The sequence below is a fragment of the Apodemus sylvaticus genome, chromosome 8, assembly GCF_947179515.1.
Source record: "Apodemus sylvaticus chromosome 8, mApoSyl1.1, whole genome shotgun sequence".
In the NCBI taxonomy this organism is placed as follows: domain Eukaryota; kingdom Metazoa; phylum Chordata; class Mammalia; order Rodentia; family Muridae; genus Apodemus; species Apodemus sylvaticus.
The window spans coordinates 50,955,739-50,982,354 of record NC_067479.1 but is presented as its reverse complement, the minus strand read 5'-3'; the positions used below and the strand labels follow the sequence as shown (position 1 = coordinate 50,982,354).

The following is a 26,616-nucleotide window of genomic DNA, read 5'->3' as shown; positions in this document are numbered from 1 at the left end:
CGTAGACAGGTTCCTAGTTTCTCATTACAGAATGTGAACGTTTTGTGCTTTGTAGCGTAAATAAAGCATGATCAATAACTATTTACTGAATTAACTAGAATAAACCTTCTTTTTTGTTGTTGTTGTTTTGTTTTTTGTTTTTTTGAGACAGGGTTTCTCTGCATAGCCCTGGCTGTCCTGGAACTCACTCTGTAGACCAGGCTGGCCTCGAACTCAGAGATCCACCTGCCTCTGCCTCCCAGAGTGCTGGGATTACAGGCGTGCGCCACCACTGCCCGGCTAGAACAAACCTTTTGAAGTAACATTTATTAAAGATTTAATGAGAATTTATTTAATGGGACATTTGGCATATAGAAGAAAATTTAAGTCTGTAGTAAATGTCTACCCAAGACATTGGATGAAGGATAAAAAAATGACAATTATAGTATATATAATTCATGTCATTTTATAGCAATACATCCAAGGTCTGGGGTGTCATGGTTGATGAACACGTCTAAGTTTTAAACTGAAATCTTTTCTTCTTTGGACACTTTAAGTCTCAGAGCACTGCTGAGTAAAATTGTTTACAGAAGAATGTGCTATCTTGTTTCAGAGGCGGGGAAACTCAAGAAAAGCAGTGCTTTGTTTTTTTTTTTTGGTCTCCTATTTTAATCAAAGTTGGAAGGCTGGGTCAGACATTTTAGATGGTGATGGGAGGGTTTAAATCATGACGCCCAGTTGGCACAGTGGGGCTAGAGGTCTGCCGCTCACGGCTGGCTGAGGAAGTTCTCTGCTTTCAGTTTTTATACATAGCTGTGCTTACTGTATCCAGAGTTCTCCTGTTGGCTAGGTAATCTGGTCAGTTTACTTTAAAGAAAGGGAGCACCAGAAGGAGTCATATGCATAATCACCATCCCTGATAAAATTTTGTCCTGTGCTTTTTTTATCTTTTAATTTTCTGAACATTTTTTTTTAATTGTTTTGGTGTTTCTCTGTGTAGCCCTGGCTGTCCTGGAATTCACTCTGTAGACCAGGCCTGTTCTGCCTCCCAAGTGCTGGGATTACAGACGTGCTCGGATTACAGGCGTGCTGGGATTACAGGCGTGAGCCATCACTACCTGGCCTGCTTTTTTAACTTTTGAAGGCACTCTCTCTGTAGTTGCAGGCTTTGAACTGTAAACACAAACTCTTCACAAAGTTGTATAATTAAATATGTAACTTATTTGGGAAATGATTTGGAATGGTATAAGGAGACAAAAAGTGCAAGGCTCAAAACAGTTTCCTGCCTCTGATTCAGTGTGGATCAAACTTGTTCTGAAGTTCTTTTTTTTTTTTTAAAGATTTATTTCTTTATTATATGTAAGCATACTGTAGCTGTCTTCAGACACCCCGGAGTAGGGCATCAGATCTTGTCACAGATGACTGGGTGACCATGTGGTTGCTGGGATTTGAACTCACGACCTTTGGAAGAGCAGTCAGTGGTCTTAACCACTGAACCATCTCTCCAGCCCTGTTCAGATTACCAAGAGTCTCCCCTGGCTCCATGCAAAGCCAGTTTGGAGGGTAACTGTGGCTCCTTATGTTTTCATGCTTGAGACCTAGTGCTTAGATGTTTGCATGTGTGCATGGGAAAGAGACACCAGAGATACCATTGTATGCTATTGGTACTGAGGTGCTGAGGGTCTGGACATGAAGGTGGGGAGAGATGCTGAGTCAGGGTGAGAAATAACTGACTCATTTCGAGAAATGCTGACTCATCGTGAGAAATGCTGACTCATGAGAAATGCTGGCTCAGGGTGAGAAATGCTGGACTCACAAGCAGAAAGCAAAGCTTTTCTCAGACGAGGGATAAAGGAGCTTCCTCCAGATGGTATTCTAAAGCAGAAGAAGATGTAATGATCTCTGTTTGCTTCTCTCTAAGGAGACAGCCAATGTTTGAGCTTCCTTTAGATGGTATTATAGAGCAGAAAAAAAAAACTAATCTCTTTTGCTTCTCTCCTTACAAGTTGTTTGTTTGTGAAGAACAAAACAGAGCAAAGAAAAACACTTGAAAATTATGATCAGCAGAAAAGGGAAAAAATATTTGCCAAAAGAAGGAGCTTTTCAAGAACCTTTTTAACAGATTCTCCATTTTTGTCTCTGTAGCTTTTGTCCATCCTGTCCAGGTTTGATAACTTAAGTCCTTGGAAGCAGGAAGTACATTAGCACTATCCTAAGAGTTTGTCAGTCCATTAGGACGTAGGATTGCTTCCTCCCCAAGGCGGACACACAGGCTGCTCTAGGGAACCAGGAAAGGACCTGGCCCAGAGCATCGGAAGCGAGGTCTGATGTGTTGGCTTCCTGCGTTTCTGTAACCTGACAACCCACGTTCTCACAAGATCCTCCTCTAACCCTCATCATCAAAGGGTTAGATATGTTATCCTGATTACTGTTTTTTAGTATATTTTATATGTATTTAGCATAGTTTAGTGCATTTAGCTCAGAGGTTGCAATTCTGAATGTGTTCCACAAGGTGGCAGGCTTGTATGTTTGTCGGTTCCTTTGGCCCAGTGCAGAGCAAGCTCTTGGTTATGCAGAAATCTAAGTTTTTCTATATGGTTAAATGTTAAACATTTTATATACCAGAGCTTTACATTTTAACTTTTATGATGGAGTGTTCTCTAAGCCTCATCCCAGGCCATCCTGGTGTCTTAAACAGTAAAATGTAGCCTGGTTGTTATCAGGGAACCTTCTAGATAGCAGTGACTGCACAGACTACAGACTAACATGGGTCAGTAAGGGATAGAGGGGAGGGAAGGGATAGAGGGGAGGCCCTGGTAAGGGCGTGGACCTGGGCGTGTAAACGCTGCCTGACACCACCTTGCTTTTTTAATTTTTATTTTTAATTTGCATTTGTTTTCCTGTTAATGATGAACTGAATAATGCCAAGTACTGGTCTCTCTTGTGGTAGAACATGGCTGCTTTCTGCAAAATTAAATAGCACACAGTGGCAGGCCATCCCTGCTTTCTCTCAGGAATTTTGTAACTTTGGTTGAGGGGGTGAAGGCACTATGAAGACTTGGGTTTTATTTATCACAGGCCACTGTGACAAAGTGGCACACCACGGTACATGGAGAATCATCCTGGAGATTTAAGGTCTAATCTGAAGCATGTTCAGGGATTTTCCCTGCAGTTCCTGAGCCTCTGTAGTCAATTGGTGTGGAGGAGATGACACTGAGTACAGGCGTGTGGCTCGTATTGACTGCCTGTCCAGCCATCAGCTGTGGTTCTGGTGATGCAGCACTGGGTAAGCCGTCCATCACCTGGACCAGAACATTAGTGTTCACCAAGGCTTTTCTCTTATGTGCTTCCGGGTCTGTGGTGGTTTTGTGAGTCTGTGGTAGCCATGTTGTCTACTGACTTTGTTTCCTCCGTCAGGTGTTTGCATGTTTTTCCAGTCTTTTAAAAATGTAATATATAGGGGCTGGAGAGATGGCTCAGCAGTTAAGAGTGCTGACTGCTCTTCCAGAGGTCCTGAGTTCAATTCCCAGCAACCACATGGTGGCTCACAACCATCTGTAATGGGACCCAATGCCCTCTTCTGGTGTGTCTGAAGACAGTGTACTCATATAAATAAAGTAAATAAGTAATTCTAAAAGAAAAAAATGTAATGCATAGAATTGACTGGCCCAAGTTTAAGATCCTATCTATGGTTTCATCTGTGGATAGTGCCAAATAATCAGTGGCTAAGGTACTGACTGAAGGCAATCCTGTGCTTTTCTGGGTCTCTGTAATGTCCCAACACTGGCTCTGCTATGACTTTTACACGTGGCTATAGTAGTTATCAAGTCAGGAAGAGTCTCCCCCTAGCTGCCCTGTCCCCTCCTTGGGTGACAGGCACTTTTCATACACACTGTGTAGAGAAGCCACCAGCCATTTGCGTGAGCTACCTTTCACCTGACCATGGACGCTTGAGTCTCTCTTCTCTGCTCTCCCCAGTAGCAGGACTCTTAACCTTGTGGTGGGCAGGTGTGTAAATATTTTAGGTGCTTAAAATATCTGGATAGCTTTATCTCATAGCTATAAAATGTAAACATTTTCCTTTTAGCTAGGTATTATGTGCTTTTGAGTAATTGGCCCAATGCCTTAGTAGATTATATATAGTTTTCCTGATATAGTAGAATATATATATATTCTAGGGTTAGGGTTAGGGTTAGGGTTAGGGGTTAGGGGTTAGGGTTCCTAACCCTAACCCTAACCCCTAACCCTAACCCTATATATCCATAGACTAACTTTAGACTTAGCCTAAAATCTTGGGGCCTTTAGGGCAGAGCTTTGTATAACTAACTTTACACTCTGAAACTAACCAGAAGGAATCAGATCCGGGAGCATAGCTATGTTTAGAACATGTTATCCAACAAGGTAGCTCATCTGAGATTGTAGGGAATCTGAATATTTACTTCTAAATTTCCTAGTATCTTATTTTAAGGGCTCAATGAATTAGCCTACACCTTAAGTAATTTTTGTTATCTTAAATATAGCTTAAAATCCACTTACCTCTTGTTTTTATGAGTGGATTTTGTTAGGATGAATTGTTGTTGAATGTCTGAAAAGGAAGTTGAGCTGGGTGCAGACTGTGTGTCACTGGCTTCAGGCTGCAGTGTTGTCCTGTAGGCTGTCCACAGTTGCTGTTGGGCCTATAGCAAACCAGGCTGCAAGAATACACAGGCACTCCCCTGCGTCCCCTGGTGAGCACGGGATAATGTTGATATAGAAGCCTTGCTGTATAAGGATGCATCAGGGTGGTGACAGGGCTTGCCAGGGGAGGTTAAGAAAAAGAATGTTAACTAGAATTTGTTGTTATTTGCCGGGGGGGGGGGGGGGGGGGGGGGGCTTTTTTAAGCAAAAGCCAATTTTGTGGTTGTATCCTTCAGTGTGTAGAAATTTTTTAATTTCATACATGTACTGAGCAAACTGGATTGCTTTCTGCGCTAATTGAATTCTCTTCAGAAAGTCCTTGCCTGTCTATTCTCGTATCTACAGCTATGTTCCCTGTGGCTTTGTGTAACAGAATCAGAGTTTCAAGTCATACAACTGAAGTCATCTACCACTTCTGAATTGGTGTGTGTGTGTGTGTGTGTGTGTGTGTGTGTGTGTGTACATGTGTGTACAAGAAGCGGTGGGGAGAACAGGGCTGGAGTTAGGGATTGATTTAATTCTTTTTCATGTGGATATCCTAATTCTTCCAAAATCTTCTATTAAAAGCCTTTGCGTTTTCTCCAGTATGTGCTTCTGCCGGCTTTGCCGAGACTAGTTGGTTGTAGCTGCTGTCACCTAATTGGCACTGTAACTGTGTCTTCCAAAGTCCATCCCATCTTTCTGTCAGGCCAGCTGCTTCAGGGTGGTGGGAACATGGGGAGACCTGTGAGCCCACTGCGGCACTTCTCTGGCTGTGAAGTGAGTCCCTTGGTCAGAAGCAATACTGTGTAGCATACCATGATGGTGGATAGGGAAGGGATGCCGTGAGTCCTGGGATGGTAGTTTTGGCAGAAGCATTACATGCAGGAAAGGCAAATCCCATAACCAGAGTATCTACTCCAGAAAGGACAAAGTGTTGTCCTTTCCGTGGAGGAAGTGGTTAGTTCCTTCGTTGATTTGCATATGTTGATGTCTGCATTCCCTAAAATGAAACCTTTGTGGTTGTGGTATATATGGTCTTACTGTTTTCTAGAAATTGGTTTACAGGTACTTTACTAAATGTTTTTGTGTACCATTGTTCATCTGGATTATTGGTGTGTGTATGAGTAGTGTGTGTGGTGTGACTACTGTGGTGTGTGTGTGTGTGTGTGTGTGTGTGTGTGTATTTATGAGAGCTTGTGTGTCCTCATCCTTATCTGGTTTTGGTAGCAAAATAGTAGTGGCTTCTCAGAACCAGCTTGGTAGTGTTGCCTTGTAATGTAGTCAAGTGACTTCCACCTGGTGATGGAACCGTGTGAGGGCCCACAGCTGGCTCCCAATTTATTAAAATTGGTAAAAGCAAGTGAGAACACCCAACCCTGGACTGTCTATCACTATCTCAGAACCATGTTTAACTTGTTGATGTCGTCTTGATTTGATTTCTGGAAGGCTCTCCATACTTAAGGATCTCAATTTCTTTCCTATAGATTTTTGACTGGTTTGTTTGTTTTAATTTTCAAAATACTAATGCTCATTTGCATTCCATTTGAATTTCTTAGAATTTTTATCCCTGCTGTTAGTTTCGGTCTTTTCTTTCCCTTTGTTAGGCAGGATAAAAGTTTGTTAATTTCCCAAGTGAGATGATCTGGTCAGTTGATTTGTTGGTTTTCCATACCGTTTCTTAGTTTTGTGCTTTTGGCATCTTCGCTGGGGAGTGATGGGGGCCTCATTTTTGGTCATGTCTGTTTAGGATTTTGAATTCCTCTGTGGCTTAGATTCCTGTTCATTTTTGCAGATTTCAAAAATGCCTGGAATTTTATTGGGTGGATTTCTGTACCTTTAGCTTTTCTCCCAGCTTCTTCTTCTATCCCATGAGTTCCTAGACGAGTTCTCTTGATCTTATCGGAGTTCTTGGAACTCATGACTGTACCCCTCCTCTTCATTGATGTATGAATGAAGTATTTACTGGTAACCTTTGTCTGTTGGTTCATCTGTTGGCTTTTTATTTGATTCATTGACTTTTTCGTTCCCCCATTTCTTTTTTTATCCTTCAAAATTTTTGTTTCTTGGCTGAATTTGTGTTACATGATGCTGATTTTGGTTTCCGGTTCTTAAGTTGCTGTTTTCCTCATTCACTTAGCCACTTTCTTATCTGTGTTTCTGGCTTTCTTCTTCAGGTCCTGAAATGATTTATTACTTTCATTTGTCTGCTGTGGGAGGGGGGTGTCCTCTCACATTTTTTACAAATAGTGTTGAAGTCTTCACCCTCGGTTTTACCCAGTCCCATAGCTTTGCGGTCAGTGGCTGGGTCTGCTGGAGACGTCACATTCCTCTGCTTACCCTGAGGTGGGGCTTGCACATCTGTTGGTGAGGATAGCTCTCGGTGCTATTTGGGGCTCTTTTTAGGATCAGTTCACTCTTGAGGGTAAATCGTCAGTACCACCCAGCGAGGATTGATTTCAAGCCGTGAATCATTACCAGTGACTGTGAAACAGAATCACAAAGTCAACGTAGATGGGACTGTGGAGGTAGAAATTCCACAGGGTGAGTGTAGAGGTGATGGCGCTGAGTAAGAAAGACAACAGAGAGACTGGGAAGGAGAGAAGTGAGTTCTACAAAAGACAGGAGAGCAGAGGAGGATACTGGGAAGGGGGCGAGACAAACGGTTACAAAAAGGTTTCCTAATAGTGAGACAGTGCAGAAGCAAAAGTAAACACCCAAAGGGGTAAAAAGTCAGACAGTAAAGATGTTGTACCAGATCAGTAAAGTGAGCACTGGGTAGCGTGACGAAGATCAGGGTGCGGTGGAGACTGGGGTGCTGGGAATCGGAGTCCTCAGCGCATGCCGTGGGGCAGAGGCTCAGGTGAACGAGAGGATTTTTTCTTCCCCTGAATCATGCTGGTGCAGAGCCAGTGGTGGGTGCGTGATAGCCACCAGAACTGTCTCCCCTTCTGAAGCGTTCCTTCTTTGCCTGTGAGGGGCTTCTGCTAGTCCTCCTTAGCTGTGTTGTATGTGGACTGGGTGGGACCCCAGGTGGGACCCCACCCCCCGGGTCTAACCCGCTGTTGGAGCAAGTTGTAGCTTTGAGGTGTCTCCCAAACTTGAAGGGAGCAGGAGAGACGAGTGTAGCAGTGAGATCTGGACACAGATGGACCTGCCTTTGTAAGCCTTGAAAGTCAAAGCGGGTTTAACCCTCATCACCTGGCGGGGCGGGGCGGGGCGGGGCGGTCAGGTATTCCACTGGAGTTCTCAGGCCATCCAGCAGGGAGCCCGGACGCAGATGGGTGCCTTCAGAGCTTTGATCTTCTTGACAACAACCTCAGGCCCAAGACTGTTCAGCTCCAGAGCTGTGGCCAGTTGATAAAATCTGCCCTTACCCAACAATGGTAGGCTACCTCTCCCTGGACATTTCACTGCCTGTGCCCAGCCTCTGCCTGTGGGATGGCACTGCCAGGCCTTCCCTGCCACAGCTGCCTCCTGCCTGTCTCCCCGCTGGGACTGTGGAACTGGAATTCAGGGTCCCTGGCTTGTGACTGTTCTTATTCTTGGGCACCAGGGAGGGTCTCTGTATGTTGCCTCTCAAGATGGGCCCTGCCAGAGTCCTCTGATCACAGAAGGCAGAGTGGGGTTCCATCCTCTGCTGACTTGCCAGACAGAGAAGATACCGTCTCATCAGCGCCTGCGCAGGAGGGGAGGTTTTGGAGAGCTGTGGCCATACCGCCTTTCTGCTTTTCAGAGCCTTGGTGTCACCCTGTGGGTAGGACTGCTGTCTCCTCACTAGGACTGGCTGGCTTACCTCGGATAAAGCTTCCCTCCCATCCCCAGCCACTGAGCTCCAGCAGAAGCCTGTTTAGCCGTTTAGCGTGGCTTCACACCCGGAAATCACCTGGGAAGCCAACCCCATGCCAGGAAATTGGAATCTGAGGGTCAGGTTGGAGTATTTGTGTTTTATAAATGCTTCCTGCTTGATTGTAAAGTTCAGCCACGGTGGGGAACCATCACTCCGGCTTATCCCTGCCATAGCCTTTTATTAGGCAGAGATTGTGTCTCTGTTAAGTGACTAATATGCCAAGATCTTCTGCATGGGTCAGGAGAAAGCTGATGACCAAGGCTTTAAGGTGAGGAGTAAGATTGCGTCACCCTGCCTGGCTCAGATGCTCCCTCCTTCCCTGTCTTCCTGCTGTAGTCTGTTGCGTGTGCCGTTCTCACCTTGAGGGAAGGTCTTTACAGGGTACTTTTCACACTGTACAAATAAGGCAACAGAGGCACAAAATGGCACAGAGACCAACTGCTGACAGAGCTGCCTTATAACCGGAGCACTGGGCAGATACAAGCTGGTACCAGCTCACTTCGGCTGCAAGCTCCAGTGATCAATATAAATACTGCACTAAAAGCACGATGACAGGCGGGGGTGGGGGGGCTGGGGGGGCATTGTGGGCAGAGGTGGCAGGTGCTCCTGACGTAGTCCAGAGAGAAGCGGGGCTCCAGGCCAGTAGGCTGAGGGGAGGTTGAGTAGGTGGCCGTGAAACCTGGCAGGGACTCCTGGTGGCTAGCTCGGCTTAGTTTGGTTGAATACGAAAACGTGACTGCTGCTCACTGCTCTGACTTGGGCTGGGAGGGAAAGCCTGTGTCAGGGCTTCGAAAACTTCAGCCCCGACCCTGGAGAGAGGTTTATGTGGCCTTAGGTGTATAGTCATATAAAATATCTGAAATCCTCGAATCAGAAGCCACACATCAGAATGGCTGTTAGATGCCGTCTGCAGAGGAGACAATTTCCCGGGGATGGGATTCAGCAGTTGGTTGGTTTACACTGACCAAGTGTGGACGGGCTTCAGTGGACAGCTCGGCCCCTTCCACTTATAAGGCCTCATTCACGTCCAGCTCGGAGCCTGGTACAGCCAACCACAGACCTGCAGCTCAGCTGGGCTGCTCTTCCGCAGACCTGCTTTGGTGGCAGAGTAAATGTTCAACTGGAGGTTTTACAGTTAAGAGTTCAGATTAACTTAGATGAAAGAGGAATAAAACATAACCAAGTGGTGCTCGTCATCACACACACACACACACACACACACACACACACACACGTCTCACTGTGTAGCTCAGGCTGGCTTCAGCTCTTGGCGTCAGTCCTCCTGTTAGCAGGCTTCCTGAGTACTGAGAAAAAGACACATACCACCGTGTCAGGCTAAGTGATCTCTGATAGCAATTTTTAAATGTTCTTATGAAGTGCATCTAAAATGTAGATTAAAATTATGCATTAACGCGCAACATTTTACTTTTCTCCGACAAACAGGTGTTTTTAATTTCTAAGAATATTCACCAACTGCCATTGTCTCTTCCCCCTTGTTTTCCTGTCTTTGGGGTTGTGTTTATGGTGTGTGTGTGTGTGTGTGTGTATGTATGTATGTGTGTCTGCCTGCCTGCTTGCCTGCGGCATGTTCTTTGAGGGTCCTCTTCTGTGCTCATTTTGATGTGCAAATAGAACCTATAGCAAGTATTTACAAGCAGCTAGACGAATGTTCCAGGTGTACTCGTAGATCCGCCATGTGACGCTATGGTTCTTCTGCAGTTACACAGGTGAAAACGTTTTTTGAATTTCTACTAAAGATTTCTGGTTGAAAGCTTTTCAGGCTAAGTCTATTTCAGTCTTCAAAGGCACCAGGGATTAATGCTGTGCCAGTCACAAATGTTTGTGGAATTAGTATTTGTGTAGATATTTGCACATAAATAGTGCACAGAGAAGACAGACTCCCCATCTTTTATTCTGGGCAGACAACCTATTATCCTTCCAGAGAACATCCACTCACATTACTAGAGGAGAACCTGGAAGGACATCTCCCTTCAGGAGAGGGCATGGAGTCCGGTAGCCTTGACAGAAGCCAAGAGATCTGTTTTGAGCACTCTCAAGAGACTTTCTACTTTCAAAACTATGTAGAGAACTGTGTAGTCTCCTAAGTAGAGCCCAAGATCATAGCTGGAATTCCTATAGGACCTCCAGATTCTTATGTCCTTGCTTTTCATTGTCAGAGCAAAATTATAAAATAGGATGTTCCTGTTTTACACAAGAAGAAATGATTTGGGGAAATTTCAATCAAGGTCTAATTCCAGACCCCCAAATCTAACTGTACATAGGCTGTTGGACAGTTTTAAACGCAGTCAGTATTGTCCAGCCAGGCAGGTGGGCTCAGCAAGAAGAGGGTTTGTTGCCACATCTGGAGCTTGATGGAGAGCGCCCATAGGATGGAAGGCAGGACCCATGCTTACACATTGTTCTTTGACCTCCATACATGTTTAACGTTTGAGATACACACAAGCGTGAGTGTGCATGCACACACACAGAGAGAGAGAGACAGAATCTACCAGTAATCTCATCTGGACTTGAAGGTCCAAAATAACAAAGTCACAGTTCAGACACAGTACTTTGTAGAATTGTGCTGTGAGGAGAACATGAGTAACAGCTTCTGTCATCCTTCCAGTGAGAAACAAGAGGATCAGATTTGATGGGTACAGTGACTCAGAAGGAACCGAACACTTCACGGGTTTGCTTGGGAAATAAAAACAAACCCTAGAATTTTTTTCTAGTTTGCTATAAATAGACATTGAAAGTTAGTTTTCAAAGTCTGTCCAGTAATATAATAGTCTAAAAGCGCCAACAGGCTTGTTTCTTGGGTCTGGGTAAGATAGATGGGATTTTCATTAGGTGTCTGTTTCATTAAGACTGAAGGCCTGGCGGAGCATGTGGCTGCCGTCTTCGGGTAACTTCAGTTTCACTGGCAAATTCTCTGGCTGTTTTCTTACCTGTTTTACCTGTAGCTAAAGGAAGGCTTTGGAAACTGGAGATGTCTGAAACTATTCAGCTACCATTAGCATGAAAGGAATGGTGATCTGGCAATTTCTGGTCTTTATGTAGAAAATTATTTCTCTGATTATGGAAGAGGCGATTCCTGATTGATTTCTTAGTCACTGCTATCCGCATGTCAATCACTTTAATGGCCTTTCCAGCGCCTCTGTCTCTCAGTCATTGTCGCTAATGATGCTGCAGCACCAGCTCACAACGGACTCTTTCTCTTCCTCCCTCCCTCTCCCTTTCCCTCTGTCTCCCTCTCCCCCGTGTGTGTGTGTGTGTGTGTGTGTGTGTGTGTGTGTGTGAGAGAGAGAGAGAGAGAGAGAGAGAGAGAGAGAGCGCTTATGTTTTAGGCTAGTGCACACATGGGGGGTGGGGTGGGGGTATAGACCCCTGGTGATACACAAGGCAAGGCATGGGTCCTCTTCCAAGGGAGATGTCTGATCTCACCTTGGCTTCTCAATACTTTTTTCCTTTGCATCACGGTATGATACTAAAGCAGGGAGACTAGCCAGCCTTAGGACGTTGAATCATACTTTTGTGCTATAGAAGCACTAAGACTTGGAGAATCGTGAAATGTCTGTCCTTGTGAGACACAGCTGTGGATGGAGGTAGTTCCTGGTGGCTTGGTGCCGCTGGCACTGTTGGGTTTCTTGAGACTGAAACCCACACCAGATGAGAAACCTCCATTGTCCATGCTGTATCAATGGCCAGAGTCTGCATCTGTAGCTGTAGAAACTTGCAGAGATGATTTTACGATACTTAACCTTTGCCCAGTTCTCTCTTCCTCTGGTGCCTCTATGACAATGTCAGCTCGTCTAAGTAGCTGCTCTCTCGTGGTCTTCCTCCTTCCCTCGTTCTGTTCTAGTCTGAGACGTGTCCTCGGTTTCTCTTTAGTTCTGTCAGTGTTCACCGTGTCACTTTGAAGGCCAGCTCCTCCATGCTGACCGCTCTTGTCCCGCCATGTTGAATCTGCAGACTTTTGAGACGTGAAGCCTTGTGAGCGTCCCACACTGTACTTGTTTTTCCTGGGGTCCCGTCAGTGACCACCGAGTATACTGGAGGCTCGTGGGCGGCTGTGCTCCAGACTCATCTCACCTGTTCCTTGAACTTCTCAGAGTACAGGGGTTCTAAACATTGGGGTCATCGATGGCTTTCAGCTGTCATCCAGTTCACCTTATGGCTTGTTTAGTCTTTGATTTGATGACACCCCCCCCCCATACACACACACACACACACCTTTGAAAATTAACAGAATTGATAGCTTTACCATATTTCTTCTGTCTTTATGTAGCTAAAACTGCCTTCTTTTTGTCTTTAGTAGTGTGTAGGTGGAAACAGATGTATGTGTTCAGTCTGCCTCACTTGGTCAGCAGTTTTTAACAGCTCCTTAAACATGTGTCCTCTCTCTCTGACCTTGTTCACCTCAGCTCCATGCTGTTGCCTCTGTGCTTACACTGGCACACATACACTCACATACACACACATTTGTATCTGTGGTCCAGGCCTACTTTTCATCCCCGTGTAATGGGCGTCCTGTCAGCACAGAGTTCTACCCGTTTTGTTCCTATTGAGTTGAGAGTGAGTCTCACCCACTCTTCCCACAGAGGAGAACCATCTGGAGCCCCCTGAGCCGGGCTTTGTTTGGCTCTAGCACTTCCCTTGTCTTCTCAGCAGGTTGTGCCAGCTCACCCGCCCACCTACCCGCCCCGCAGGAGGCAAGAACAGAGGCCAGAGGCTCTGCAGCCATTGTGTGTCTGCCCTGCTGATGCTGACGGGCTAACATTTACTTGCACGTTTGGTGATTTCCTGAAGAACACTTGGCATTGTTAATTTGAGTTCTCTCTTTCTTCTTTGCCCTCCACTGTGAGGTCATCTCTGTCATTTTGGTTTCCACATTCAAGCATGTCCTATGCTAGGATCTTGAAAACATGGCTTACAGCACACTACCTTCCATTGTATCCACCAGCCCCACAGAAAGCTCGGGTGTCTGCCTAGCGGCTGCCCTGGATAACCTGTGCCTCCTCTCCACTGTCTCTTTCCCATGCACAGCCCTGAGGTGATTTCACCCATCCATGTGGATAGTTTTGCTGTCTCATCAAACATGTTTCTTAGGCCCATACTCTCCTGTGTTCCAGGCCATGTTTCCCCCTGGCTGCAAGGTCTGACCAGTCACCATCCTTTCCCAAAACCAACGGTCTCTTACCAGCTGCAGCATCCAATTGTGTGGGACTTCACCTTCCACACATTGCCAAGACCTGGGCAGCTGAGCGTCGCCCTACCCACCGCCCTTGCCCCCGGCCATCACCTCTATTTCCCTCCGGCATGGTCTCCCTCGTCATTCCTACTTTCTCTCCTGGAAGCTTGTACATCATCACTGACCTCCCGAAATAAAACACACACCCCATTTGATCCCCAGCTCCCAGGAACCCCAGTCTCCCCGTAGCCTGCCAGACCCCAGCCTGTTTCAACCCATTCCCCCTTTGCTACGCCTCTGCAACCCTCCACAACCTCCACCTTCAGACCGTGCCGCCAGTCAGCTCCCGGATGACATCGAGCCTTGGCAGGGCTGCCAAACCCAGGCGTTTGGTCCTTAACCTCTCACAGATGCTCTCCCCCCTTGCACCATGCAAATGCCTTGTTTCTCGAGGTCCAGAGAGGGGCTTTAGCGTCTTCTCTGAACCCCGTGTATCCTGTTATATCAGATAGCATACCTTCTCCCACCCCACCCCACCCCCACCCCAGTCACTGAAAGCAGGGACCCTGGCTCATTTGTCTTCGTAACTTTAGTTCCTGGCCTTTCACGGCTCTTGTTGAATAAAGATGCATAAATGAACGGAAGAGTGAGTGCCCAAAGAGAATTTTTAAAGATTTTAGTTTGTATCCTTCTGGTCAAAATGTATTCTATTAGTCCTTAAAGAATGTTCAGCAATTTTTATTTTTAAGATTATCTTGTGTGTGTGTGTGTGAGTGAGGGTGCATGTGTGAAAGTCAGACAACTATGTGGACTCTGTTCTCCTTTAACGTTCACATGGACAGGGCTGGCCTGGTGTGGTGGCACGTGCCTTTACTGCAAGTCACCTTGCCGCACTGGCAGCAAGTCTAAGTGTTGAAAGTGACCCACATCTCTCTCTCCATTGGCCAGGGCCCACTCCATTATTATTTTCCCCCCTCTTGTCCCCTTTCTCTTATTGAATTGTCACTAGTGAGACTACAACAAGGTTAGACTCACATATCGACGGTGTGTAAGGCGATTAGAGGGGCTGCTGCCACGTGGCAGGGTCCACAGGAGTCCTGGGATTCCACAGGCTTGTCACAGGGACACGCTGCTACCACCTCCCTTGTTCCTTCCTGACCACACGCCTTCCACGTTTACAAAGTATCTTCCCCTCTGGGCCTCTCTCACAGCTCCTGGGGGCTCCCGGAGGAAGGCCCAGGATGTCACCATTTGAACATCTTGGCCATGTCTGCACTGTAACCTGCCATCCTGGAGCCTGAGTGGCCAGGCTGCCCCAGAGCCTGAAGGGCGGGCACCTGCACAGACTGCGGAGCCTGCTGCCCCAGAGACCGACTCACACCTCCCATCAGTCTGTCCTGTATCTGAGCAGAGGGCCGGGGAGGGGGGTGTCAGTCTCCGCTCCAGACTAGACCTCGACACCCTGCACCAGACCGTAGGCGCTGTGCCACTTTTGGGTTGTGGTGTGGCTTTCCAGTCTCCTAGGTCTTTCTCCACTTGTAAAGCAGGTGGGTTTACATGGTTAGGAAGGTTCTGCTGAGCCGGGCAGTGGTGGCGCACACCTGTAATCTCAGCACTTTGGGAGGCAGAGGCAGGCAGATTTCTGAGTTCGAGGCCAGCCTGGTCTACAGATTGAGTTCCAGGACAGCCAGGGCTACACAGAGAAACCCTGTCTCGGAAAAACCAAAAAACCAACCAAACAAACAAAACAAAAAACAAGGTTCTGCTGAGCCGCACCTCCTCCTCCCTTCTCTCCCCCCCTCCCCCCACCATCCCAGGTCTCCTATCCATTGCCTCAGAGCTCTGTACACGGCTCGGATTTCTTTCTGTACCTCTAATACATAATATACTGACAAGCTGTGTCTGTGACCGTCTTCCAATTGTGTAGGTAAATCCTGGACACATCTTATCTTAAGGCTACCAAAACAAAATGGTCCCCAAAGCTTATTTCCTCTCTAAAATTCTGACTAATTTGTTGTTAGAGGAAATCCCTGGGCGGAGCTCCACAACTCCTGTCCAGAGAGGCAAACAGACTCACCAGAGAGGTGAGTCAGAGCAGAAGAGCTCTCTGAGCATGCGCAGGTGGCACACAGCCTTACCTTTGCAGAGCGTGCTCTCACCTGAGTCCGCCGCGCTCAGTGGCTGTAGACCACCCTCCAGTTTATCCTCCCCTTCGTAAATAAGGCTGTTCAGCTAAGTTTGTCCACTTTAAGGTCACGAAGAGACTGACTGACGGTCATGGCCCCTGCTGATTCTATGTACATAAAAAAATGGGCGGATCTGATCCCCCCCGCCTTATCTCTGCTGCTTCCCGCTGCTACCTCAGGAATTTTTCATAAAATGTTAGGTTGAAGTCACTGTTTTTAAGGTGTAAGGAGCTCAAATCATCTATTTCCATGGCTGCATAAAAGTAAAGAAGAAATACTGTTCATTTTTGATAGGAGATGTGTGTGGAGCCCTTGAAATAGAACCGTAATCAGCACAACTTTTCACTTCAGATGTTTCTTACAGAATGTCATTTAGCTTCTAAATCTGGGGTGCCATTTTCGTCTATGGCTCCTGATTTTCATAATCTACCACCATTTAGCAGAAGTGGTATTTATGAAGAAATTTGGCTTCAGAATGATTATTCTCTTGGAAATGTAAAAAAAAAAAAAAAAAAAAAGTTAACCACGTGAATCCTATAGCCGGGCGGCTTTGAAGGGACACACAACCCCCACAACCCCCCCACCCGCAGCAGGGGTCCCTGAGTAGGGTCCTCTCCCACCTTCCTTCCTTCCTCAGAGCTCAGGCAGCTGTGGCGCTGGCCTCTATCCCTGCGGTTTTGCTTTTCCTAGGATATCTGACGTGGGGGACTGTGTGTTCCGCAGCCTTTTGCATGTGATGACTTCCTGCCCTCGCTGCGTTAGACTTGAGAGTCATTCTTGCTGTTAGTAGTTCATTTCTCCTTACTGCTGAGTGGTCGACCCCACTAGATTAGCTGCTGGGATGTGGCTGGCTGTCGGCCAGTTGGGTGACACGATGGTGCTTATGGCAAAGCCTCTGTGAACATGCAGATACAGGCTTGAATCCATAATTCGAGCAGGGATTACTGACCCTGATGCGAGGTGTGTGTCTAACTATTCAGAAGCAGTTGTGCCGTTGTACGTGGCCACTGCCATCGCATGAGTGGTCTGTTGTCCCCACACTCCAACTGTTGGCGCTGCTGTCTTCATGAAAAGATGGGTTCTATTGCCTTTGTCACATGCAGGTCATTTTCATTGATTTTTCTTGTGAGTCCTGTCTTCCTGTTTGTGTATCTGCTTCTTTTTAACCGTTGCCGCAAGTAACTTGTTAGTTTTTCAAGGCTTGCTTTTAGATGGCCTTCCACAGGAACAAAGCACACACATGTGCACACACGAGACCTGATTTACACACACATGCACACAGACACATATACAGAGACTCACTCATGCAGGAGCGGCCTCCCCTTGGCGCGCGTGCACGCATGCGCGTGCAGGCATACATACACGCGTACACACACACACGCACACACACACACACACACACCTGTAGTTGTGTAGCCATAGTGTCCTGAGCATTTGCCGCTCCAGACTTAGATTTTCTTCTCTCGGCCTCCGTAGCCCTCACCAGCCAAGACCCTCTCTGACTTCTGACTGCTGGTCTGCTCTTTGGCCATGGCTGCCTCCAGGCCTGGTCTTTTATGGAAGCTTGTTGGTGGGTGGTCTTTGGTGAACCTGAGTTTGCATTCTTCCCTTTTACTTAAAGATTTATTTTAAATACAGGCATTTCATATACATACGCAAAACAATTAGCATCCCCCCTTCTACCTCTTATCTGATTCTCAAGGACAGCTACTCTTAATGTTTATTTTCTTGTTTTTCTCTGACAATTTTTTCTTTTCCTTTTTTTAAATTTTTTCACATTTGAGTATTGTGATTAAGTTGCAAACAGTATAGATGCTTTAACTCCTTTAAGCTGTCACACACTGCAAATATTCTTCCTACCACCTTCTCAGTAAATTTCATGGTTTTGGTTTTAGTTTCTTCATCTCTAAAATGATGACCATGTAGATTGGGGAGGTGTGTGCTGCCTTTGAGTTCGTAGACTGATTCCTGGAGGACTGTTGAGACCTCCATACCAGCGGCTGCCCAGGCCCTGCAAGCCTCCTTATCCTCCCTGCTCTCTTGCTCCTGGAGTCTCCCTACCCAGGCACCAAGCAGCTGCTGCCCGATGAGGTCGCAGTCTTCTGTGCAGCCCTCTTCCCCAGGGTCTGACCTCTGGCTCTGGCTGTGGTGTCCCCTGCCCACTGTTATTCTTGATTTCGGCCTCCAGCATGTTGTACAAAATATTTTAAAATGTTATTACTCTAACTTTGCACTAAAGAGAGTATTTGGCCAAGTGAGAACTCCAGTCAGTGCAGCCCTTTCCTCTCAGACCTGAAAGACTTTGTCTCTGTGGTCTTCTGGTAGCGGTAGACAAACTGTTTTCTCTGCTGTTACTGTTCTGTTTGTAACTTGCCTTTCCTACCTGTGCGCTTTGGAGATGCTGCTCCATCGCTGTGTTCTTGCAGACCTAATATTTTGTGATGACGAGCTTTGATGACTGAGGTTGGTTTTGCAGCTGTAGGCCTTCAGTCACCTCGTTTTGCCTGGAGACCTCTGCTCTAGGTGATTGTCTGGTAACGTCCTTCTCGCTGCTGTTGTCTTTGGGTTGCATCTTGTTTACACCTTCAAATCCTGTTTGGCTTTCTAGTTGTTTTCTCCTGTCTGTTTTCTTCTCACTCCCCCTTCCTTTTGTTCTACATGTGGGAAGATTTTTTAACTTTATCTTCTACCCAGAGGCTGCATTGGCAGCTTGTTCATCTGGATGGCATTAATTTCTTTTTCTGATGGTGTGCAAAGGAACTATCATAGCACTAAACCATTATTCATTGTTTATCTGTGAATTTTTAACATATTTCTACATATTGAAATACAGCTTTAAATTGACAGGTCAAACCGTCCATGGTGATTTTGAACTGCTTTTGTTTATTCCCGTGTCCACAGAAATGTATGTGGGCTTGTGGGCTAGTTTAATACGGCTTGCTGACAGATGCCGGGCTTGCCACGCTCTGAGTTGGCAGAAGAGCGCTCGGCATCCACTCTTTAAAGGGTGCGGTGTAATCCTCACTCCCAGAGACTGCTACACTAGTCAGCCGGCCTCTTGACTTACTTCCTGTCTGGGATTGTATACCCTTTGAGCGGCGTCCCTTCATTCTCCCCTTCTTCATCCATCACCCTCGGTTACCTTGGTAACCACTGTTCTGCCCTCTGCCTCAGTGAGATCAACTTCTTTAGAGTGAGACCATGTGGGGTTTGTCTTTGCCTCTCTGGACTCTGGCTCCATCCATGCTGTAGCCATGTAAGATTGTATGTTTCAGTGGTGTTTTAGTCTCTGGTCCCATCTCCAGTTCTGACTCTGCTTACCACATTGTCTTTGGCCATAGAATCTGTGGCCATAAAAACTTTGTATTCTACTTGTGTTTCTTAGGAACCTGTGGGAGGGTGAGGTGATTGGGGCGGCAGCAGTGGGGGAGGGACCTAGACATGACAGTTTTACAAGATGCATCCCTCACCTGCTTCCTGGGCAGTCTCTATAGGTTCACAAGGAGTCTAGCCTGGGAAAAAGGTTGTTCTAGGTATGTGGGTCTCTGCCTCAGGCGGACCCTCACAGCCCCTGCCTGGGCCCCAGTCACCGTAGTCCCTCACAGCCCCTGCCTGGGCCCCAGTCACCGTAGTCCCTCACAGCCCCTGCCTGGGCCCTAGTCACCGTAGTCCCTCACAGACCTTTCCTGTTCTTCTCCTCTTCATTCCCCCACATTTGATACCAAGAGCCAGAGGTGGTTGAAGTAGAATCCATTCAAAAACTCATGCAGACGACAATAGCAGATTTCAAATGTCTGTGCCTTTTCTCGTATGCTCAGGCCCGATGAAGCCACCGTGTGTGGCCCACGCCATTGGGAGCCTCTCGGGAAGGGCTGTGGTATTTCTTTACAGCCTCAGCTGACCTCTCTTGTGGTCTCGGCCATGGCACTAGATACTCAGATACTTGTCTGGTAAACAGAAGAACCTTTAAGGGAAAAGCTCAGACGTTCTGACCCAATGGGTATAGCTCAAGATTTCCTCTTTCCATTGTCTTTGTTTTAGATTATTTATTCCTTTCATATAAAAAGCCAGTTTTTAAGGGAATCCAGCACATTTGTAAAAGAGATGTAAAGCCTCCATTTTGTCCTGTGTTCTTTGGCCCAGCCAGTTCTCCAGGAGGGATGTGGATTGGACAGACAGGTGGTTGTTCGTATTTGCTTCTGTTGCTGATAAAGCAGGTAGTCGTTCAATTAAAAAAGGATAGAAGTTCAATTAAAAATGATAGAAAACAGAACCGACTGAGCCCTTTTATTTATGTTCAAGAACAACATGAATAACTAAAAGCATGTGATCCTTTTAAATCATAGCTCAGAAGCTTAACGTCCTTTTTCATGTGGCCTCAGCGGGTTTTGCTTCTGTTTAGCTCTTTTACATTTACGCTGTGCTTTTCTGTAAATTCTTTCCCCTGGGATTGCTGTTCAGTTAAAATATTTAAAAAGACACAGATAGTTATCATTTTAACTCTAAAATTACAAAAACTAATAATAATTCCACTTGGCACTCTTGGACATAGGAACTCCATCCTGTGTGATGAGTTATTTGGATTGTTCAATCTTACTGTTTACCATTACTGAAAGTGGCGCCTCCAAATGACACACCTCATGAAGTACAAATATACTAACGTTTGTATTCAGAAGCAGAGCCTAACACCAAACACAATAAAAAGAGTTGTTTTGTAGCAATACCCATTTTTAACACAGAAGAGAAGAATTACTCTCCTCTTCTAGTGCTGTATTCAATATATTTGGTGTTTAACTGAATTAATACAGTTTCTGAAGCCAAATGCTCCCCCCCCAGCCTTCACCTTCAAAGATTGTCTGAGACACTCTGATGGCAGTTTAGGAAAGGATGTTCCCCTTTAAAGGCACACGCCTTTAATCCCAGCACTTGGGAGGCAGAAGCAGGCGGATTTCTGAGTTCGAGGCCAGCCTGGTCTACAGAGTGAGCTCCAGAACAGCCACAAGAGAAACACAAGAGAAACCCTGTCTCGAAAAAAACAAAAAAGGAAAGGATGTTCCTTGAGGGAGAAGCCTCGTGCTGAGAGAGAAGGGTCGCACCACTCTTCATGTGAGGGTAGTAGAGTGCAGATTTATGTATCATAGTCAAATTTTATTTTGGAATTATTTGAGTACAGCTTGCTTATGGAGAGGTCCCAAGCTGTGGTATTCCTTTTGTTATTGTAGTCTTTTGCCACTAGAGGGCGGTATTGTAGAGGTTAAATTTTCCTCATCCATACTGCAGGCTGTTTATAACCTGTAATAATCAAACTTCTGGCCTTAGTTTTATAGTATGTTAAAGTATAATCTTCATTGATGGCATCTTCACAGATATTTAAGCTATTAGAGGTAATTTTGCCCCCGGTTAAGCTATTTTAACATCCTTAACTAAGGGCCATGATTTGATGGCATTAATCTGCTGCCTGTGACTGTTAGGTGAAGTAGCGGCTAGCTAGTTCTAGATCTGCAGCATCTCTTGACTGCAGTGAACTGTTTTGTTTTGTTTTAACCACCATCAGATTCTCTCCACATTTTTTAGTGGTTCTGGCCACACTGCAAATGGGCAAAGTCTACATAGAAGGAATTGTATGTTTTTTGGAAAACGTCCTTGTCAGTATTTCAATCTCTCCGATTTAAGAAGACCCAAGAATTGCATCTTGGTGGAATTGTGAACCAAGAACCCTTGGCCTTAGGAACTAGCTGAAAATAGATCTGTTTGGGATTAGACCTGTAGATTGACTTTTCTAGCTATAAATGGAAGAAGACATAATTACTGGTGCAGTTAGGGTAATGAGATTTTAAGGCTTACACCTCTGGGGCCATTTGGGGAAGGCTTCCTGTGTTTCATCTTGTAGATTCCTTCAACTCTTTTATTTGCCTAGCAAAGAAAAATACATTTTTCTTTGTATTTCTGTAAACAGAAAATTGTTTTCTGCATATAACCGATAAACTGAGCTGTCTCCATTTATCCACATATAACTGATATGTGGAGCTATCTCCCACCAAAAAAGCAAAAGTAATATTCCTATGAATATCATTAGCATGAAAAAGGAATTCCTACAGCAGGATTATAATCCTTGCACAGAACACAGCCTCTAGCCTCCTGTTAGTGCTTCTTTTAAGAACCCAATAATTGAAATCGAGACGCTGGCGTTCCCGAGTCTTAGTGGTGGGACTGGGCATGCCCAGTAGCTCGGCAGGGTCTGGTTGCAAAGAGCAAGCTTGCAGGGTTCAGCGCCGCCGCAGGGACTGGCCGCTCTGGAGACGGGGTCTGACTCCCTTAGATGTAAGCGTGCGGGGCACCGGGTGCTTTCAGGGATCCTGACGCGAGCCTCGGAGGAGGTGGCGCCCAACCCCCTCCCCCCCTCTCCCCTGCCCTCCCCTCCCTGCCGCCTCGGGCACCGGGAGGGACCGCAGCCGGGAGCGCGGAGCGCGGGGGCGCGGGGCGGGCCTATGGCGCGGCCAATCGGTGCGGCGCCTCCCCGCCTATAAGTGGCGCCGGGGCCGGGCGGCCTTCTTTAGAGCGGAGCCGGCAGCCAGGGACAGACTGAGCTGCTGCAGACGCCGGGTCACTCGAGCCAGCCCAGCCGTTCTCACGCCCCGAGCTGCAGACAGCTAGCAGGCTTTATCTAGTTTCAACCAGGCTGCTGGAGTTCCCTCCCTCTCTTTTCCACGAGGCTTGTCTTTTTTTTTTTTTTTTTTTTGGCTGCAATTGCATGAAATCCCAATGGTGTAGACCAGTGGCGATGGATCTAGGAGTTTACCAACTGAGACATTTTTCAATTTCTTTCTTGTCGTCTTTGCTGGGAACTGAAAACGCTTCCGTGAGACTTGACAATAGGTAAATGTCAGCTGGGATAGTTGGTTTAAATTGACTCGGAGTAAATTGACTTGCGGTAATGCAGGAACAAGATAGCCGTGCGAATTCCTTTGTCCATGCCTAGGGTTACTGTGACATAGATGTTGCTTTTTTACATGGCCAGAAGATCCTTATTTTCGTAGATCTGGCTGGAGAGCAGGCTTTCTTCCATTATGTAATTTAGTCCTTTGTGGATTCCTAAAACGGGGAAATGCCTGGATAAATCGTGTGTGGCTGGTATTTTCTGGAGTATGATGCATTTTGTAGCGTTAAAGAATATTCAAAATATGATGCTAGTAACGTCATTCGAATTCAGAGATCAGTCCTTATCCTGGATGTTAAAAATCATTTCCGTTTATTGATGATCCCTCTCTTTTTTATTCTCTCTTCCAGCTCTGGTGCAAGTGTGGTAGCTATCGACAACAAAATAGAGCAAGCTATGGTATGTACTGATTTAAAATTACTTGTACTCAGTGTGGGCACAGCACAAAAAGCCCGAGATGTCTTGGAAGGGACTAGTGCATCCCTTAGCTAAATCCAGACGGTTCTGGTTGCGCTTCACACAGTCAGAGATGCCAGCGCTAGCTCCCTCTCTCCTGCTAGCCTGGAGAGAACCCGCTTACCCCCGCACTGCCTCGGCAGGAGAAGAAGGGCCCCAGGTTCGGAGCCGGCCCTGCCCTGAACCCATTCACTCACAGTCAGGATAGGAAGGCAGTGGGCCAGCTTCCCCGATGCCCGTCTTGGGAGCCCCTTCAGCAGTGTGGCTTTCCTGGGAACCCTGAGGTTTCACTGGGGAGCTGGGAGGGAGGGTGTCCCCAGCGAGGGCAGCTGGGGAAGGGGTCCCTAGACCTCACCGGCACCTCTCCCGTGCTGCAGCGGCTGCACAAAGGAGGGGAATGGGAGAAAAGTTTTGTCTTTCTCGGCCTGCGCCTGGATCGCTCCTATTTTTTATTTCCGCCTTGGTCGTCCTTTGTTATTGGAGCAGCGCCTGTGGCTCTTCTCACGGGATTCTCTGCCCACTGTTGCTAGGCAAACTCTGAACCTTTAATTCAGAGCTATAAATAACTCGGGCTCCCATTGGCTACGACGTCTGCCCAGGTTTCTGTGATGTCAGCTTAATGGGGGGGGGGAGTGGGGGGGAGTAGAGGTGGAGGGAAGAAAATGCGGCAACACGCTCTGTAGGAACTGGCTCCAGCCGGTGCCGAGGGAGGGAGGGAGGGAGCGAGCTGAGCAAGCGCGGGAGGGAGGAGGTGCTCCCTGTGCTGGGAGGGCCTAGGGGCGGGGAGTCGGCCCCTGGGCCTCGGGCCTGGATGAGAACCCAGGGCCTGAACGGAGCCCCGCTGCAGTTTAACGTCTTGAATTGGAAACTGGACTGTGTACGTCGTTGGTTCATGTCTGCAGAAAAAGTCTGGAGACCTTTGAAAAGCTTGATCGCGTATACATTAAGCTGAAGTATTTCGCGGTTGTGATTGTGCGCAGATTTCCACGCGTGTGCTTTAAGGCTCTTTCGAGGTAGAATGCATAATGGGTTAGGGAGAGCTCAGAAAGGCGGTCAGAAAAGCCAGAGACCAGGACCTAGTAAGCTAAAGCCGTTCTTTCCCTCTTGTTTGCAGGATCTGGTGAAAAGCCATTTGATGTATGCAGTTAGAGAGGAAGTGGAGGTTCTGAAGGAGCAGATCAAAGAACTAATAGAGAAAAACTCCCAGCTGGAGCAGGAGAACAATCTGTTGAAGACACTGGCCAGCCCGGAGCAGCTCGCCCAGTTTCAGGCCCAGCTGCAGACTGGCTCCCCTCCGGCCACCACGCAGCCACAGGGGACCACACAGCCCCCTGCACAGCCAGCATCCCAGGGCTCAGGATCAACCGCATAGCCTGCTCTGCCCCAACAGAAGAACTGGCTGCTGCTGTCTGAACTGAACAGACCGAAGAGATGTGCTAGCGAGAAGCCGCCTCCACACAGTCGCCCATTTCATTGCTGTCTACGAAAGAGCCGTGAGACTCACGCTGTTCTCGCTTTCCCCTCCCAGTATTAAGCACTCGTATGCTTTTGGCTTGAAGAAATGTACTAGTTGAGTGAATTAAAGGTTAATCAGAGTGAGCATGGATGTACCCTGTGCAACGTGGCAGATGTCTGAGGAATGGTTTAATTGGCGCTGAGGAGCCTGTGCCTTTTCAACCCTCCCCAGCCGCCCACCCTGCTTCCAAGAGCTCTGGGGCTCGCCTGCATGGGGCTCGGAAGGTGGGCTGCTCTCTCCTTCCCCTCAAAGAACTTGAGAGGCCAGAAACAAGACTGCAACAGGGGGATGCAGTCCTTATACAAAACCGACAACTGTCACCAAAGCTTATAAAACACGATAGTACTGTCCCTCTTTTCTGAAACATCAGAAGACACCAAACTCTTAGCGACACGACGGTGACAAGTGGCCGGGACCTAGGCTATCTTATTATGAAGGTTGTTTTGCTTGTTGTATATTTGTGTATGTAGTGTAACGAAGAACTTGTACAATAGAGGTCCGTAACTACTGTTTAGGTTGTACAGATTGAAATTTAGATGTTCTATTGGCTGTCTGAAAAGGTGTGGATTGTCCTTCCTAGAAAGATCTACTTTAAAAACTGCTTCGTGACAAAAAAAAAAACCACACCTGAAGAAATTTTAAGAATTTGGCACAGTTAGTCACTTTGTGTAATCCGGAATCTAGCTGCTGAGTCTTGCAAAGTAAACTCCCTGTTGAGCTAGCGATGTCAGTTGAGCTGGTGACTACCGGGTGGTCAGTTGTTAAGGAAGTGGATTTCCCAGTAGGGGTTTCTGCACCTCACCTGTATAGTCATTCTGTGCATGCTCCCCACACAGTCCCCACTGTATTTACCTGTTCTACTTGTCACCTTTCAATAAAGCATATCAAATGTTGATACACACGTGTTTCCACATGACGCCGTTAATACACTCTCGTCATTTCCACAGCTGCTCCTCATGAAGGCAGCAGCTGTTTGCCTAGTGTAGTCTCAGGGAGTGGACACCAGTGGTTTGACTCCAGAAGGGAGAGGAGACATTGCTTTGCTTGGGGGAGGGGGGTAGAAGCTCTCTTGTGACTAAGTCACCTCATCCCTCCCTCTGGACTGAGAGAGATAGAGAGTATCTTCACTTCCCCTATTTAAAATTTGAAGGTTTTTTGTGGAGCTCATTGATGTGTAGTTGCTGAGCTGAGGGAATGAGCCTGGTTCTCAATGAGGGAATGAGTGTTCAGATCAAAGGAAGAAGTGACAGTTTCGTTTCCACATTGACAGTCTTGTTGGCCATGGACAGGTCATCCTTCTTATGGTGGCCCCTGGGAGAGTAGTTGTGATTTTAGACACTCTTCTGGAGTTGAAAAGAATGTATTGGGCTTGAGCTGAGAAGGACTTGGGACTTCACTCCCTTCTGCGTGATGTCTAAACACAGTGGGGCATAAGGAGGAGGAAGCAGGGGGGTGACAGAATGGGCTTAGCTTTGTAATCAGCCCCAGGACCTCAGCAACAACTCGGACCCAATGGGAGCTGTGTTCGCCCTGTGTATCCTCTGAGGCTTACCTAAGTCCTGGGTCCCTCTGTTCTCTAATGCAGAGCTGGGGGAGGTGGGGCAGGGGACAGGGCTGACTGGAGAGTGGCTGGCCCGTGGGCGGAGTTTATTGGGTGGGAAGGGAAAGCAAGGGTTTGACAATGTCTCTGGCAAGCTCGGAGCTGCTGGACCGACCTGAAGGGGTACTTAGATGGTAATTAAGAAAGCTAGAGCGTGGCCCATTCATCTCTTACATTTTCCTAGTAATTGTGGAAAATTTGGAGTCTCCATCCTTGTTTCATTAAATAGACATTACTTATTTCAA

At 46.9% G+C, this 26,616-nt stretch overlaps 1 protein-coding gene across 3 annotated transcripts in view; it reads left to right on the top strand.

The window, feature by feature from the left end:
- The window catches only part of Tsc22d1 (TSC22 domain family member 1), a 99,895-nt gene extending 74,225 nt beyond the window's left edge, over positions 1-25,670 (top strand). For 2 of the 3 annotated variants that reach the window (XM_052190911.1, XM_052190915.1), the window contains exons 2-3: positions 23,150-23,198; positions 24,370-25,670. In XM_052190911.1, the coding sequence (XP_052046871.1) occupies positions 23,150-23,198; positions 24,370-24,627 (307 nt within the window). In that variant the 3' untranslated portion in view covers positions 24,628-25,670. Of the gene's footprint in view, positions 1-22,403; positions 22,739-23,149; positions 23,199-24,369 lie in introns of those variants that run through there. The other variant, XM_052190914.1, reaches the window with a different exon arrangement.
- The last annotated feature ends 946 nt before the right edge of the window (positions 25,671-26,616 follow it).